A 17,095-nucleotide genomic window follows, 5' to 3' on the forward strand; every position below is an offset into this window, starting at 1 on the left:
TGTCAAGAAAACATCAGAAGCCCACGTGGGATCAGAGCAGCAAATGGCAAAGGAAAGAGGTGAATCCTCATTGTGAATCCTCGTTGTGAATTAATATATTAATTAGAAACATTAGCAGCCATTCTACCATATGGGACTCAAGGAAACTTAAAAATAAATAAAACAACAATGATAAAAGTATATAAAACAGCACACTTTAAAATCTCAGTTAGGACTGCCAATGAATAAAAAGTAAGGCCCCGGTCACACCACAGGAAAAGCCGGGGCAGAAGTGCGGCTTTTTAGAGCCGCAGCAAAAGAGAAGCGCGGCAGCGGAATCAGACAGATACCCTGAGCCGCCGCACATATGCTCCCCAGCGTGATCAGATGCGAGGGGGAAGCCACGGACGGGAGAGTGAGGCGAGACAGCTACACATGTATGCGCCTGCGCAGTTCGCCAGGGGGCCTCGCATGCTGCAGGAGACGGATGCGTCAGCGATCACACGGCCGCCTGTGCCATAGATTTTCCGGTAGGTAGTAGTGTTTTGTGGGTTTATTTTAACTCCGCATCTTCGGTCGGAAGAGACAGATTGGGGACGGGTGCGTGCCACTTCCCAGATGTTGCGGTGTGATCGCACCCGCTTGATGTGCTCCCAATCCGTCCCTCTTGCGGATCAAATCCTCCCGTGTGACCGGGGCCTAAATTAGTCAAATGCAGTACCAAATAAAACGGTCTTCAGCTGCCTCCTGGAGACTGAAAGTAAGGGGTCCAGGCACACCTCCTTGGGGAGGATGTTCCGTACTCCTGGGGCTATATTAGAATATATAAAACTGCAGAAGAATAGCCCCCTTGGATCAGATTTACAGCCCAGCATCCTGTTCCCAACAGGGGCCAGCCAGATGGAATTCTAGGAGCACAGAGGCAGAGCATGAAGAAGACGGTGGCTCTCTGTTTACAGCAGCTGCTACCTCTCAGAGGCGGACTGCCTCTGGCCATGGATGTTCCGTTGAGCTATTAGCTGCACAAGACTAATTCCGCCACAGATTCATATTTTTAAACCATCTATACCAGTGGCCATCGTGCACTTAATTCCAAGAGCGCCAGAGTGTCCTTTCCCTTGCCTTTTTCCTCCCCAGCGTCCACCTTAGCCTCTTCCAGAACCAGTACAGGATGCCAGAAAGAAGCCCAATTGGGAGGGGGAATGGCTTGCGGAAAAGTCACAGGAGGGGAAAAGCAGCTAGAGAAGCATTCTTCCCTGTTGCTTTTTCCTTGGAAGTTAACTCCCCCCCCCTCCAATTTGTGCATTTCTGTAATATTGCAAAAATAAGTTTGGGGAGCCCATGTCAGCCAGCGTCAGATCATTCTAGCCCACAGACGGGGCTTCCCTTTCTCTTTGTAGCTGCCCGCACAAGAGAGTTTTTCCTCCCATCGCTACGCTGAACAGCAAGGGTGGGGGGGACTGTCTTAGAATCCACAGGCAGACTCTGCATTTTAAAGATTAGGCTGGGCTGGGAGGACTCAGGCAGGACGATTCTCAAGCTGCAGCTTCCTGGGAAGGGGGAGGCTGTGGCCAGAAGCTACCAACAGAGAGCTATAATTATCCTTGGAGGCCACGTTTATTTTGGGAAGAGTCTGGCCCGATTCCCAAGGTTATTTTTTCCCCATCGTAGTCTAAATCAAGATGGGGTAGCCTGGCCCTAGCTGTAGTGCAGATTGCAGGTCAGAAGATTTCTTACTCACCACTCCGGGTGGCTGGGGATTGCCCCTTCTGGTTTTTTCTTTGAACCTTAGGTTTCACTGGCCACGTCCCAGTAATTTTGCCTGAAATGTAGAAGGGGCCATACATAGACGCCATCTAGTTCAACTCCCTGATCAATTCAGGATCAGCCTCAAGCATCCCTGACAAGTGTTTGCCCAGCTGCTGCTTGAAGACTGTCCGTGAGGGGGAGCTCAGCACCTCCCTAGGCAGCCCATTCCACTGCTGAACTACTCTGACTGTATATACGTTTTTCCTAATATTCAGCCAGTATCTTTCTGCCCATAATTTAAACCCATTATTGCAAGTCCTATCCTCTGCTGCCCACAGGAACAGCTCCCTACCCTCCTCTAGGTGATAGCCTTTCAAATGCTTAAAGAGAGCAAACATGTCTCCCTTCAACCTCCCCTTCTTCAGACTGAACATTCCCAGTTCCCTCAGTCTTTCCTTGTAGGGCTTGGTCTCCAGGCCCCTGATCGTCCTCATCACTTTCCTCTGTACCCGCTCCATTACGTCCGCACCCTTTTTGAATATTTATTTCTACAAAAAGCCTTCCTTTCTCAACAGCATTCAAAGCGGATTACAAGCACAATAGAACTGTTCAGTCGATCAGTAAGCCAATTACGAAACAGCCTGACATTTGAATGATAGCAACTTTTGAATCTACCAGCAAAGATTCCTAGTAAAATAAAGCTATTTGGTCACTCAGCACGCAAATTACAAAATATGATAGCTTCTCCTGCTTAGAGAGAAGTAGTTGGGGGCGCACAGAATAAGGATGCAGCCATTTTTTAGGATTTTTTAAAAGCTTTGCTGATGGAGAAACCGTGAACAAAATGGGGGGAAGAACCTTGTTTAGGGTTACCATCCTCCAGATGGTAACTGGAGATTTCCTACTATTACAATTGATATCCAGATGACCAAGATCAGTCCCCTTGCAGAAAATGGCTGCTATGGAGGGTGGACTCTATGGCAGGGGCGTCGAACTCATTTGTTATGAGGGCCGGATCTGACAGAAATGAGACCTTGTTGGACCGGGCCATGTGTGTCATAAAACGTAATGCCGGGTAGTAAAGATATAAACTTTATAAAGGACACAAACACAAAGGGTTTTTAAAATTAAAATAAATGCTTAAAACATTAGCCCTCTTGCAGCATTTTGTTTATTTGTGTCTGATAACTGATACCTCTTGCTCTGAATTATTGCATCAAAATATCTGTGCTGTTACACTCTTGGGTATGCTGTTCAGGTGTGTATCTGTAAGCTGCAAACCTGCGATGACGCAGCAGCAGCAGAACTGGAAGAAGGAGAAGACAGCCAGTTCCACTGCGGGCCTGATAGAAGCCCTCCGGGGGCCTGATCTGGCCCCCGGGCCACATGTTTGACACCCCTGCTCTATGGCATTATGCCCTGCTGAGGCCCCTTCTCTCCCCAAACCCCACCTCCCTGGGCTCCACCCCTAAAAATTCCAATATTTCTCATCCCAGAGCTGACAACCCTATCGTACAAAAGATTTCCTCTTTGAGAATAATTAGTGAAATGCTTTTGAGTGCATAGTCTTAAAATGTTTGGGCTGCTCTTTGCCTCCCCCCCCGCCACAATGATTACTAATAGCTCATTAAAGCCATCTCCAGCATTAGGTAACTGCAATTCTGCCTCAGTGGCCCTGATGGGGCAGAAAGGCAAGATACAAATTCTGTAAATAAATAGACAAATTCCTGTGAACCAGGGTAGGTAATCCCTGGCACTTGTGCCAGACAATAGCGCACCAAAGCACTTTGTTTAGCACACCAGGACCTGATCTCCACCCAAACAACTGAATTCACACATTACAGCTGCCATGGGTTCCATGCTTGAAACTTAATTCCCAGGCGCATACAGGCCCAATTCAGGTTAGAGCTGTGGCCAAGAAAGGATGACGGCATGTGCCGGGGGGGGGGTGCCCCATCACTGCTACCATTGCCACTGTCTAGTAGAGGAGCAGGCAGACAAATGAGCAAAGCAGCATCTACATGACAAAGCAGCCCTCCCTTGCTTACCCGCCTGTCAGACTGTCTCTGAGTGCTACAGGTACCCAGAGGAGGCAAATGAGAATGATTACTTGAAGAAGTGAGCAGTGACTTACGAAAGCTCATACCCTGCCACAATTTGTGTTAGGCTCTAAGGTGCTACTGGACTCTACTGCCACAGACAGATTAACATGACTACCAATCTTGATCTACTTGAAACTCCATTGGTGCACTCAGGGGTAACTAACTGCACTCTGCTACAACTCAACAAGAAGGGGAAGAAAGTCCCCAAACGGATCCCCAGGGAAACAGGAAAGTGTGGCTCTTTCCTGATCTGTTAGTAGTACCAGTGATAATAAAACCTACCACATATGGATTACCAATTGGCTGGTTCTTCACAATCAAGACTATTTTTTCACTAGATGCCAGACCAGGGCCTCGGCCACACGGGCAGGAAAATGCGGGGGGGGGGAGGCGTGGCTGTTTGCCCCGGAGCAAACTAACACGCGACTGCGCGATCAGGCGTCGGGATGAGGTCCCGTCGAGCTCCCGTGGTTAGGGGGGAGGTGCCAATCACACGATGCGGCAAAGAAGCGGAGCGGTGCGGCAAACGGGGTTCTGTTTTTTTAAAAAAACCCTGAAATGTGCGCATGCTCCGTTGGGTGCTTGTGCGCATCCGTGGAGACTTGGGGAAAAAAACCGCTTTTTGCGAGGGGACATGGGCGGGCGCCGAAATTACCACCGGAAACGTGATCAGACGCCCGTCCTTGCCCCACGGTTTCTGGAAACTAGTACCTCCGAGGTACTAGTTTTTTACCCCGCATCTTCGGCGGGAAGCCTCTGGTGCGCCACGGGAGCTCTACGCTTCCCAGATGTGGCGGTGAGATCGCGCCCGGAAAATCCACCTATCTTTCGTCTCTCTAGCGTGCCTAATGCTCCGTGTGACCGGGGCCCAGGATGGGTTTTTTTCCCCATATAATGGAGGAAATGAGAGAGTTCTTAAGGATAAAGGAGTTTGCTATCCTAAGCCATTAAGACTTTGGACACTTGAAACTTGCAGCCCATTTTAACTTGCATTTACAGGTCAGGCTTTTCTGTGCCTCAGCAACGGCTTCTCTAAACACTGTGGCTGTCTTTGGTTGCCTTTTCGGCTTCCCATTCCCTCATCTAGAGAGACAGACAGAAAGTGCAAGAGAGCGGTGTGCACTGCAGATTAATCAGTAGTTTCTTAGGGCTGTGCCTTTTGCCCAGTCCAGAGGCACACGGACCCCTCCACTTAACCCCACCCTTGGGTTGGGCTTTTCTAGATGTATGCCTCCTAAGAGTTGGTAAACTAGTCACCACTCCTTCTTCCGAGAGGAAAGAAAGCCAGCATGGTGTAGTGGTTTGAGTGTTGGACTAGGACCTGGGAGGCAAACAAATTAGAAGGCCCTGAAAGTCATCTTGCCCAGGGGCCCAAAAATCTGAAGCCAGCTCTGATTTTGGGGGGGTGGTATCATCATCATCATCATCATCATTGCCTCAAACAGGACAGGACAGGGTATGGCCTGTTTCAGGGAAACAGGTATATTGTGCCAGAAATCCCAGTCCGACAAATCATCAGTCTGCAGAATCCCGACTAAGTGATAGCTAACTCAACAGTGCCACCTACAGTATGAACTCAGATTATCATGCTTACTAATACGATTGTCACATGACCACAAAAAGCTGCCTTATGCAGAGTTGATTGGTCCATCCTGCTCTAGGAGCTGAGAAAAGTTCTTCCCAGCAGTACATGCATGAACAGAAGGGTTTCATGCCTTCTATGGTCCAGCCAGATCAACATTCTAGCTCACCTGCCCACCCTTGTTAAGAATCTGTGACCCAAGAGGGAAATAACTCTATTCACCACATATGAGCAGGCAAGAGGGGCAATTTCCAAACCTGGCCTAATGCCCCGCTGGAATTCTGACATGTATACACACAACCCCCAAACCCAGAATAAAATGAAACAAAAATACAATAAAACAGATCTTCCGACCACAGGTTGGAGAGCAGAGATTTCTGCAACAGCTGTCTGTCTTTCCCAAGGTGTGCTATTTAGTAATATGATATTGCGGGGGACCAGATAACCGAAATATGCATTCACTGAGAAACAAAAAATATGGCCTACATCTGTTAGGGTAACAATAAAAATGAATGAAAATGAACACCATCCATTTAATTGATCTCCCTGGTGTTTGGCACTCTAGCTTAGAGAACACAAGAGACATGAAACTGACACTGGAACTTTCCAATCATCAGAGTCAAGCAGACCATGCAACAGAAGGGATTAAGGGATTGTTTCTGAATGGATGAAGAAAAACAAAGAAAGCCCTGTGTGTTACATCTGTATAAATGGGAATAATCACAAAAATAACAAAAGTGAGTCAACCACTTGAGCCAAAAACAAAACCTGTACCTCCCTAACAGGTCAGCCAGTCTGAAAACCACAACATGAATCACAAATGAAGCCAGAATTAGCCAATGCACTAATGCATCCCCTGAGATAAGAATAGCCCTTACCTCTTTGGGAGTGGAGGCAAGGGGAAAACCAATCCAGCACACTTTGGATGTCACTCAACTATTAAAATGCTTCAGATCGCATTGCATGGAGGGCTTCTCTTACCTCTTCATCTTTAAGGGGCAGGTCCCGGGGAGGAGCCATTCCCAGAGGGGATGAAGTCAGAGAGAGGAGCAGATAGAAGGCAAAAATCAGAAAGAGATGGAAACCAGTTAGAGTCACACCCCAAACAAGCAATTGATATCAGGGAGGGCTCAGTCTACTCTCCAAAGCTCCAATCACCAGGGCTGTTCTTGGAGGTCCTATTGTACCCACCAGAACATGTGAGTACCAAGCACCACTTGGACTCCAAACACATGCATCCTAATCTATTGAATTATCATGGCTTTTTAAAAGAAGGGGGGTTCCAGTGCATACAGGGAACTCCACAGCCCCTAAGAAGCTTCCCTCTGTACTGTAACAGAAGCTCCCTGCTTTGTGTGTGTCAGGCGCCATCAAACCACAGCCAGTTTATGGTGCCCCATAGGTTTTTAGAGGCAAGAGATGAACAGAGGTGGTTTGCTATTGCCTGCCTCCACATAGCAACTCTACGGTTCTTTGGGGGTCTCCGATCCAAATACTAACCAGTGCCAACCCTGCTTAGGTTCCAAGATCTGGCTAGCCTGGGCCATCCAAGTCAGGGCCTACAAATGCAAAACTGAAATTCCTCCCTTGAACCTGCTTCCGCAGCCTCTTGATTTTTTAGGGGCAGGGGTCTTTCATGGATGCCATTGATAAGGTTTCTGATGGCACTTTTAATAAGTGGATGCTTTAAACTTTTTTGCGATCTATATGTTTGTTTTTTAATCTGTTACCTGCCTTGGGTAGGGTTGCCTCAGTACATACTAAATGGTGAATGTTGAGTGTTAACCACCTCCACTATTGTAGAAGCCTAATCGGCAGAAAGAGAACATATCAGTGGAGCGAATAGAAAACTAGTGGAAGAAGAATTGTTGACACTTTATTTCATTTCACAGCTAAAGAGTATCAGCTATCTGAAGAAGCAGAACATGAATGCGGAAGTGAAGCCAGACGTGTATAGCTGCTGCTCATGGAAGATGCAGAACCTTTGTCCTCCTGAAGCTGTTTATACAAAGGATTTGTGGACTTCATTTGAGTTTTCCCTTTGTATCAAGTACTTTTTGATCTTAGCTCTTTAAGAACATATAAGGGTTTGTGGAACTTGAATAAGGATTTAAAACTGTTTGAATTGTTTTGTACATTATAATCTTTCTGCTTTTGTTCGTAATTCATTCACGGAGTGTCTTTATATTGATACAGCCTCCAGGTGATGGCTGGAGATCTCCCGCTAGTACAACTGATCTCCAGGTGACAGAGATCAGTTAACCTGGAGAAAATGTTCCCTTTGGAAGTTGGATTCCATGGCATTATGCCCTGAACCCTGCCTTCCTCAGGCTCCACCCCCAAAACTCCAGGTATTTTCCAGCCTGGAGCTGGCAACCCTAGCCTTGGATCCCAGTTGACTGGGAGAAAGGCAGGCTTGAGATGGCTTAAATAAATTGATATACATAAATAGGATGGTTGTATGCATCTGAGTGTAATTAACATTGTACACACAGAAACAGTATGGTCAGTCTGCTCGGTCACAAGCTTTTGGTCAATTAATTAATCCCAGATAATTAATCAATAAAGCCAGATAATTAATCAATAAAACCAGCTTTTATCTCTTGACCAGCCTCCAAGCAATGAAACTGCTTTTTGGGTCTGATATTTTGGGGGGTTAAAATGATCCATCCAGCTGACAAGGTAAAACAAGAAGGCAACAAATAATGACTCCAAAAATTCTAATTAAAATAAAAGCACAATGTGAGTTCTTGAGGGCTATTTAATATGTGACCTATAATTAAATACCCAGATGCTCGGGAAGCACATCTGGACTAACCTCTTCCCTGTTAGCAAGCACTTCAGGTATTTATCCTCCATAAAGTTATCTAGGCAACAGTTAAGATAATTCCCTCCCCCTCCTAAGTTTACTTGGAGAAGAAGCACAACAGGCAAAAGGACAGTCGATCAAACCACAATGGGATCATTAAAAAGTCTCCCTAACCCTCGATGTCTTTGCTGGTTTATATCTCAGTCCAGGAGTACATAATAATAAGGTTTGGCTCATCTATTGCATAAATGTATCTCACAGGTTGGCCGGACTTCAAAGTCATCCATCCCGTCTCTCCCTCCTCCCCCCCCCCCCCCCCCCCCCAACCAACAAACACTGCAAGAAAGAATCTCAGGAACGGACAAGCCATCAGCCAAGGAGAGTTTAAAGACAAGGTCTGGGGAACGGTGCCATGACCAAAGCTCAAAGAGGATTTCTCCCCTGCTTCTTAATTTCCCCTACTAGTCTTTCCATAGATTGAACTACACTTTCTACAAGAAACACCCACCTTTAAGGCACCAGAGAATGTTGCTGTACATCTCATCGGAGACACCTGGAACAGAGAAGGGAAGAGAGAGAGAGAGACCCATGAGACACTGCAGTGCAGCACTGCGGGCGCAGGAGCAGAGCCAGACCACTGTTGTCTGCTCGAGGTATTGGCCAGGATTCTCAGATCAGGATGCAGGCAGGCTACTGGCACTGCTCAGCCTCCGTATCTTTCTTGGACTACCCTGGCAGGGGTCAAAACAGCCATGGAGTGGACCCCAGCTTGAAAATGGAGGGAAACGTAGCCTCCCTCTGGGCTTTCATCTCCAAAAAACCATCTGGATCCTAAAACGACACAGTGATGACCCGACAGCTTCGCTCCAGGGGCCCTTCCTTGTTGGCTGTGGCCCAGCCCACACTTGGCCCTCCTAGGAGGTAGACTTCAGAGGCTGACCAAGATATTAGGAGGTGGTTAAATGACCAGCGGGGTGGGTTGTTGAATTAATTGGGAGATTTTTTAATAAGAGCAATAAGGAGGAGTGCCATTTGGATTTCGGATCAATCCTGGTCAGGTCAGATGTCCCAGCATGCTTTGCGCTCTGCAGTTCTTTGCACCTCACGGGCGGGAACTGAGCCCATTTGTCTGCTGTGAATCTGTTCAATTTCCAGCCAGTTGACATTCTGGAACCGCACAAAGGAGGTGAAACCAACGGCATTAGGTATTTGGGGCAGAATGTCTCTGGACATGGAAGTTTCATTGAACTATCATGGCTAGGCAGGGCCATAGCTAACATGGGGCCCCTCCCCCTCCCGAATTCCCACATGCCCTGCAGCCGAATCCCACATGCCTTCTCCCAGTCCCCTCACACACCCACAGAGCATGTGGCACACAGAGGGAAGCACTGGAAGAAGACGAGGCGGGGAAAATCGGGCGAAGCCGCGGGTCAAAATGCGGCCATGTGGCTTCGAGTGGGAAATTGACCAATGGAAACGGGGCAAAGGGAGGCGTGACGGCGGCACAGCTCCTTGTGCGAAATCAGCCCATGCTGTTTTTTTTCTAATGGGGCAAACTGCTGCTCCCCATGGTCATTTCAGATAAGGAAAATAGCTCACAAGGGGGGGGAACCCTCCTCCTATACACTGTGGTCTCAATCCAAACTGAGATCCAAGCTGCCCCCACTCAGCTCACCGGAACAGCAAGTTTCCAGCAGGGAATCCCCAGCACACATCTAATAGAAACATGTCTGGAGGCTCCTCTTCCCCTTATCTACAGACTTTGGGATTTTTAACCTGACTGTCGAATACCATGGAAGAAATGGAATTTGTTCATTCAACATTATTCCCATTCATTTTCATCATCCTCATGGACATAATGAGTGGAGCTTTCAGTTATTTCGGAAACAAATTCCTATTGCAAATGCTGTCTTTGCACCCTTTTTGCCTCACTTTGCTCTGCACTGAACAGGAATTGGACACTTGCAAACACGATGGAGCCTTTCCACTGCTCAGGGAAAACACCCAGCCTATAGCTGGGAGAGACAACACAGATTCTCATAACATACCCACAAAAAAAGCACTAAACTTCCCTCGGCATGACTTCATCAGGTCTTCAGTCTCGTGGGAGGGACCAGCATGTTCTAGCCACTGGCCACCTTGCCCTGGATCTGCAGCTGTGGGCATCTGTTCCGGAGGTGCTTCCAACTTTAGCACATCTTGACATGGGATATCCATCCTCAAAGAATTCCAAGCAATCTTTGACTCTGCAGGAGAATCCAGCCTTCCTGCTATCTCTCCTGGAGGCTGCAGTGGGCTGATAGGCGTGCACCCCATCATGTCCGTAACTGGTGGGTTGCTGGACTTGTGGCCCATGACTTCCTGAGGTGGCAGGCTGCTCAATTGGCTGTGAATCCATTCTGGAGCTGGTGGGCTGGTGGGCTTTTGCCACATCCATTCTGCAGGTAGAGGGCTGGTGTTTTGCTCTAGAACCAATGGGCTAGTGATCTTTCTGGTTATCTCTTGTGGATCTGGAGGATGGGTATCTGTCTCTAGTAAGGACCACCAAGGGGACTGTGGCCCAAACTTAGCTAATGGCCTAGGAGGCATAATACCAGGGGGCAAGGCCACCTCTGTGCATGGTGAGGCCCAGAGGCTTACATCTCTGTTTGGATAAAGACAGGGCCTGACAACTGGCTTGACTTCCATGCATGGTGACACAGAGAACAGTTCTGTTTGGGTTGACATGTTCTTTGAAGAATGGCAAGGCCTGTGGAAGTATTCCTGATTCAGCCCTGATGAAATCCCGAGAGACGTTTCAGTTTTCCTGGACAGTGAGCCTCTGTGGGGAATTTCAGACCCTAAAGAGAGGGTGTGTGGGCAGGTGTCCTCCATCTCTAGATTGAGAGGGCATCTGTACTCAGATTCACTTTCTGGGTGAAAAGCAGGCTTGTAGGCTGACCAGTTCTCTTTCTGAAGAGAACCCCTTTGGTTAAGAGGAGGCTCTGTTTGGAGGGAGCTCCTCCTCAACTCAGGCTCTGTGAGAAGGGAGGCCCTGTGAGCTGGATCAGACCCTTTTTTGAGGGAACCCCTTCTCAGTTCATTATCAGTAGACAGAGACCCTCTGTGAGGTAGTGCAGTTCCTGGAGAAAATGAATTCTTATGGGTTGCCTCCATCGCCTCATGGAGTGCGCACCTGTACTCAGACTCGCTTTCTGGGTGGAAAGCGGGTCTATATCTCAGTGTGATCTCCGGCTGAGGAGAAACCTCAATGGTGGCTGCAGGCAAGAGGAAAGTTTTACCAGCCCCCCTGGCTTCTGACTGAAGAGGTGCCTTGGCAGTTGTTAGCAACTGTGTCTGAGGAGGTTCACTTTTCGCAAAGGACAGCCTATAGATAGGTTCCGTTTGAGTGCATGCATCTTTCAGAACATGTCTGCGGATGAGTTTTTGGGTTGGCTGAGGTAAATTTTGCTGCACTGATTCAGTCACCGGCATAAGAGAAGTCTTGGGGGCTTGCAGGAACTCTTTTCTCAGATCAGTCGTTTGGGTCGATTCATCTTTTGGGTTGGCAATGGGTCTTGTGAAGCGTTTTGTGGATGGCTGAGGGGCATCACGTTGTGGTGAGGATGAAAAAATTAATTTGTTCTCCATTTGGGATTTTCCTGGCCTTGGTACCATTTCTGGTCCTGTCTGGTGTTTCTGGCACACTTCTTCCCTCTGGGAATTAAGGCCTTGCTGCATTGCCAACAACGTCCGGCTGTGGGGCACTGAAAGCTGCCCTGGCTGGAGAGAATATCTTACACTCCGGTAGACCAGAATCCCTGGGGGTGAGATGTTTCTGTCTGTTAGCCGTCCTTGTTGAGGACTGTCGCTCTCTCGAGCACTGTGGGAGAGTCCACTCCCTTGCCTCGAGGGGTCACTTTCTCGACGGGACGAAGCACTTGAAGGGACATCGCTTCTTCTCGGTGGAGAAGAATTCCGTGAAACGTTGCTCGGTTGCCTTTGGGACGGTGTCTGTGGAAAGTCACTCCCTCTTCGCAAAGTGGTATCCTGAGGGAGGTTGGCCCCTCGTGGAGAAGAATCTCTTCGAGCAGCCTCACTTCTTCTCTGAGGAGAAGCATTTTGGGAAAGATCACTGGCTTCCCTCAGAGAAGAAGCACCTTGAGAGAGCTCACTTCCTCTTCGGGAAGAGGTGCTTTGCCTGACTTCGTTTCCTCTCAGGGGTGAGGCACTTCGAACGCCATCATTTCCCCTCAGAGATGAGCCTCTTTGGGCACTATTTCCTCTTTGAGGTGAACCTCCTCGGCTACTGTCATTTCCTCTTGGGGGTGGGGCGGTTCTTGGGACCTCGCTTACTCTTGGGACTGAGGTGGGCTGCAAACTCATTCGATGGTGCTGAGTTCCAGTGGGAGATGGGTTGCTATTGGGAGGATCACTGCTTCTTCTAAAACCATCATTTCCCCTCAGGGATGAGCCTCTTTGAGCACTGTCATTTACCCTTGGAGCTGAACCTCCTCGGCTACTGTCGTTTCCTCTTGGGGGTGGGGTGGTTCTTGCGACCTCGCTTACTCTTGGGGGTGACGTGGACTGCAAGCTCATTCGATGGTGCTGAGTGCCAGCAGGAGATGGGTTGCTGTTGGGAGGATCACCGCTTCTTCGAAAACCATCATTTCCCCTCAGGGATGAGCCTCTTTGCGTAGTGTCATTTACTCTTGGAGCTGAACCTCCTCGGCTACTGTCGTTTCCTCTTGGGGCTGAGGTGGTTCTCTGGACCTCACTTACTCTTGGGAGTGAGGTGGGCTGCATGTTCATTCGATGGTGCTGAGTGCCAGCAGGAAATGGGTTGCTTTTGGGAAGATCACTGCTTCTCCGGAATGACGAACTTCTATCGTAGCCCCGTTGGGATGGATGGCTCTGGGACAGCTGGCTTGCTGGTTGGCCCATGAGCCGAACATTTCACTGGAGTTCTGCAAGACTGCTCTAGAACAACCAGTTTTAAGAGCAGGAGATCTTTGCCCTTCTTAAGGGCTACATTTTCCCAAGAGCATAGCAGTGGCCTTTCTTGATTCTCTGTGCTCTGCACTGGCCTGGGTCAGCTAGCTCCCAATCACAAAGCTGTGATGTCACTCTATTAGACTGTGACATCATCAAAACAAACCATTGCAAGCATGTCTGCCCAAAGGCAGCAGGTCAGCTGGCTCCTGAATGCGCAAAACACTAAACTGATTTCCATCTTTAAATACCTCAGATACTCCAAAGAATCTGTCAGTTTCCAAGACTTAAAAAGCAGAGCAAGCTTATAGAATGACACTCGAAAGAGATGAAATCTTTTTAACAAAATCAATAAAAATAATTAAAATGGTGCTTTGCTTCAACTTAAGAATAGATTTTATTTCGCTCTCTGGCCCATTCTCTCTCTGGCTGAGCCTTCTTTCAGTCAGCCTTCTTTCATCAGCCACTGACTGCCATACAGGAGCCCTGCAGGGCCAAACCTGCCCTGAAAGGCTGCCTGTATACATTACAACACTTCCACAGCACAGTGGGGATTTGAACCCAAGTGTTTCACATCCGACTTCATACTAGTGTGAGCCAGACCTGAGTGGTGGAGAAGGTAACTGGGCCAGAGCCATAGACTGTGTCCACAACAGTGGGAAGACTCTAAATAAAAGCCTCCAAGATTTGTTTGCAACCAACACTGGCTCTGCCTCATCATTTTGCACTGCACAAACTCATCCATCATCAACAGCTGAAGATGAAAAGTGTGCTGTCTTTAAAGATTATACCTTCAAATGCATCAATAGCATTTGCAACAACCCTGTCAGTTGGCCAGACCTGTTTTCTCTTCTTGGAAGGGAGACTGAGGGTTGAGGGAAGCATGCCTGAAAACACCTGGTGAATTCACAGTGCAGGTGCCAATCCTGGCTTGGGAAGTTCCCGGAGATTTGAGGGCACTTCCTAAGGAGAACAGAGTTGCGGGGGGAGAATAGAGCTCAGCAGGGATGTGATATCACTCTCTGGGACTTCAATTTATTCTAGACTCTATGGTACCCATACAGTCCGCCCACTGAAGCTACCATGTCCTCCTGGTGGCATAGGCATTTATCTCTGTAGTCTAGAGAGGAGCAGTAATTTCAGGAGAACTCCAGAGAGCACCTTGAGGTTGGCAACATTCATTCACAGTTGCAGTGAGTCTTGAACCAGGGATTCAACCATTGACACTCTCTTTGCTACTACCATTCATAATTTGGCTCCTGGCTTGGGTACTCCTAAAAGCAGTCAAAGGTGGAATTATTCTGCATATGCTCTGGGGCATTCTTCTTTCTTACACATGCCCACATTTGTCACAAAGTTTTTCCATATGCTGCTAAACTACCACGTTACAACTCTAACCCACTGCAATGCTCAGAAAAGACAGGATAAAATTTCTCCGTCCTCAGATTCATAAGAACATCAGAAGAGCCCTGCTGGGTCAGACCAGTTGGCCATCTTTTCCAGCCTCCTGTTTCCCATTGTGGCCAACCAGGTATCTCTCAGCAACTGAGATAACAGAGATATACATACTACTTCACATGAGCCATTCTGACAGATAGATGTTGAAGACTGTATCCAAGTTGAAATAAGACCAAAGATCCCATCTATCCCAGCATCCAGTTTCCCACAGGGACCAAACAGATGCCTTCCAAGAGGGCCTGCCAGTACACCTCTCCTCCATGAAGCCCTCGAATCCAGGGGTCATGTCGTAGAAAAAGCTAGGGGAACTAATTAGCATAACTCATTAGCATATGCCACACCCCCTGACATCAGGGGCCCGGCGGTGGACCTGCAAGGCCGGCGGGAGTGCAAGGAAGCCCCGCCAAGGCCCTCCCTGGCCCCAGGCAGGCAGGGGTGGGGAGAGGCAGGGAGGAAGCAACTTACCCTCCCTCTTCTCCTGCCTCCTCCTGGCTGAATAAGGGCCGGAAGCAGGGCGGCCAGAAGAAGGGGGCGTGGCTTCATCATGTGCCCCGCCCCCCTGCACCTCACCCGGGGGAACTGCGTTCCCCCACGATCCCCCCCGAAATGACCTCTGCTCAAATCCCCTTTTCAAGCCATCCAAACATGAGTTCCAAATGTTAATCATGCATCTGTCCTCTTTGTCCGTCTTGTGTCTTTTGGCCATCAACTTCCTTAGGTGACCCTGAGCACTGATTTGAGAGAAGAAGAAAAAGTTTCCCCTCTCTCTCTTTCCGCATCTTGCATCATTTCGTAATCTTCCATCATGTCTCCCTGTAGTCATCCTTTTGTCTAAAGTCAAAATCCCCCAAATTTTCCCATTAGGGAAGATGTTGCAACACCTTGATCATTTGCCCTCAAGACGAACTGACTCCTAAAAGTAGGATGCTTAGTGCATCAAATTCAGAGATCTGGGAGATTAAAGGGGTTAATGCTTCACTGTAAAGCTGTTTCATTGAGAGGCTGCTGCCTACTTGCACCCCTCTTTCTCTCTGATTGGTCAGCACCAGCTGAGGAGAGCTTTCAAAAGTCTTTTCAGAGGAGTTTGGACTTTGGCTTGCCAACTGCCAGTCAGGAGGAGTGTATGTGTGTCAATTTGAGGGAAACAAACAAATTCACTTGGGAAGTGAAGGGACACAACTCCTAGCCCTTACTATGTACCAACACATTTGAGGAAAAGTTCAGAAATCAGAACGTAAAGTCTAAGTGTCAGCCCTAGCTGAATTCCATTTATTCACAGTCTCCAGAACTAGGGTTTAGGTTTGATAGAAGAGACTGGACAGGAGGTTGAAACTGGCAGCCTAGCGAAACAGAAAAGGATTATTGTTCCTAGAAAGAGGAAGGTATTTCTTACCCATTTATTCAGTGGGTTCAACCCAGAAGGGACCCCTGGTTTGTGTGAAAAGGGAAACCATTTTAGACTCCTCAAGAGTAAAAAGGGAAAGTCCCCATAAGGGAAGTATTTAAATACAAGAAGAAAGTACTAACTTCCAGGAAACTCAGATAGTTATATGAGGCTATATTAAGACACATGGGTGCTGAAAGAAATCACCAAGGCAAACAAACCTCTCACAGTTAAGAACTGAGTCTCTAAGAATATGAGCTTCAACTATACTCTGATGCCTGTTCAAAATAGTCATAATCCATATAAACAACAAAATTCACATTTTCTCATTCCCTGCCATATTCCTAACCCAATTGTGTGTGTTCAATAAAGGCGGAATCTGCCTTTGTCTTTCCCACCAATGTCCCAGCCTTTTGACTCAGTCTTCAAAAAAGCTGTCTACATTTGGTGTCCTTTTCACACCTGAACAGTGCTAACATACAATACACCTGAACAGTGCTAACATACTTTCGCAGGTCCACATATGTTTATCGTCCTTTCGGGGCAGCTCCACTGTCCTTGCACCTTTGCACTGCTTTAAAAGAATCTTCTCCAAACACCATTCAAACAAGCATAGAGAAAGACGGCGTCACAGCAGCACGAAAATGATTTTAAAATGCAAATGCAGATTTGCCCAAAATCAACCTTTCTGTCTGACCTTTACTTCGTGTCAACTGCCATTTCCAAAGGGATTTATAAGAGGGCTCCTGCTTATAATCTCTGGCCAGGGCAAAAGCCAAATAACTTCTCTGTCACAGGGTGGGACACGCAGAAAGTTATAACTCTATTATGAAGACACAGTACTAAGAGGCGGCTCAGTCAGAGTGGCGGACAGCGTTTTGGCTGGAACATCGACCTCATGGTGAAGAAGACGAAGCAGGGGTCAAGCACAGCGCAGCCCTTTCCCACAACATTCCAGCCTGCCTGAAGGCCACCCTCCTGACGATATGAGAGAAGGCCCTCTGCACATGCCCAGGCGCACCCAAATTCACTTCGCAACTCCACAGCGGAAGCATCAGCAG

At 47.9% G+C, this 17,095-nt stretch overlaps 1 protein-coding gene across 1 annotated transcript in view; it reads right to left on the reverse strand.

Annotated features, from left to right (window-relative positions):
- LOC107112407 (septin-5-like) overlaps positions 1 to 17,095 on the reverse strand; it is an 80,244-nt gene that overhangs the window by 62,693 nt on the left and 456 nt on the right. The window contains exons 2-4 of the mRNA XM_015413536.1: positions 10,154 to 10,236; positions 8,730 to 8,774; positions 6,394 to 6,401 (exon numbers count right to left, since the gene is read on the reverse strand). Of these exons, the coding sequence (XP_015269022.1) occupies positions 6,394 to 6,401; positions 8,730 to 8,774; positions 10,154 to 10,236 (136 nt within the window). The remainder of the gene's footprint in view (positions 1 to 6,393; positions 6,402 to 8,729; positions 8,775 to 10,153; positions 10,237 to 17,095) is intronic.

This window comes from Gekko japonicus, unplaced genomic scaffold, assembly GCF_001447785.1.
Source record: "Gekko japonicus isolate JY-2015 unplaced genomic scaffold, Gekko_japonicus_V1.1 scaffold250, whole genome shotgun sequence".
NCBI classification, from domain to species: domain Eukaryota; kingdom Metazoa; phylum Chordata; class Lepidosauria; order Squamata; family Gekkonidae; genus Gekko; species Gekko japonicus.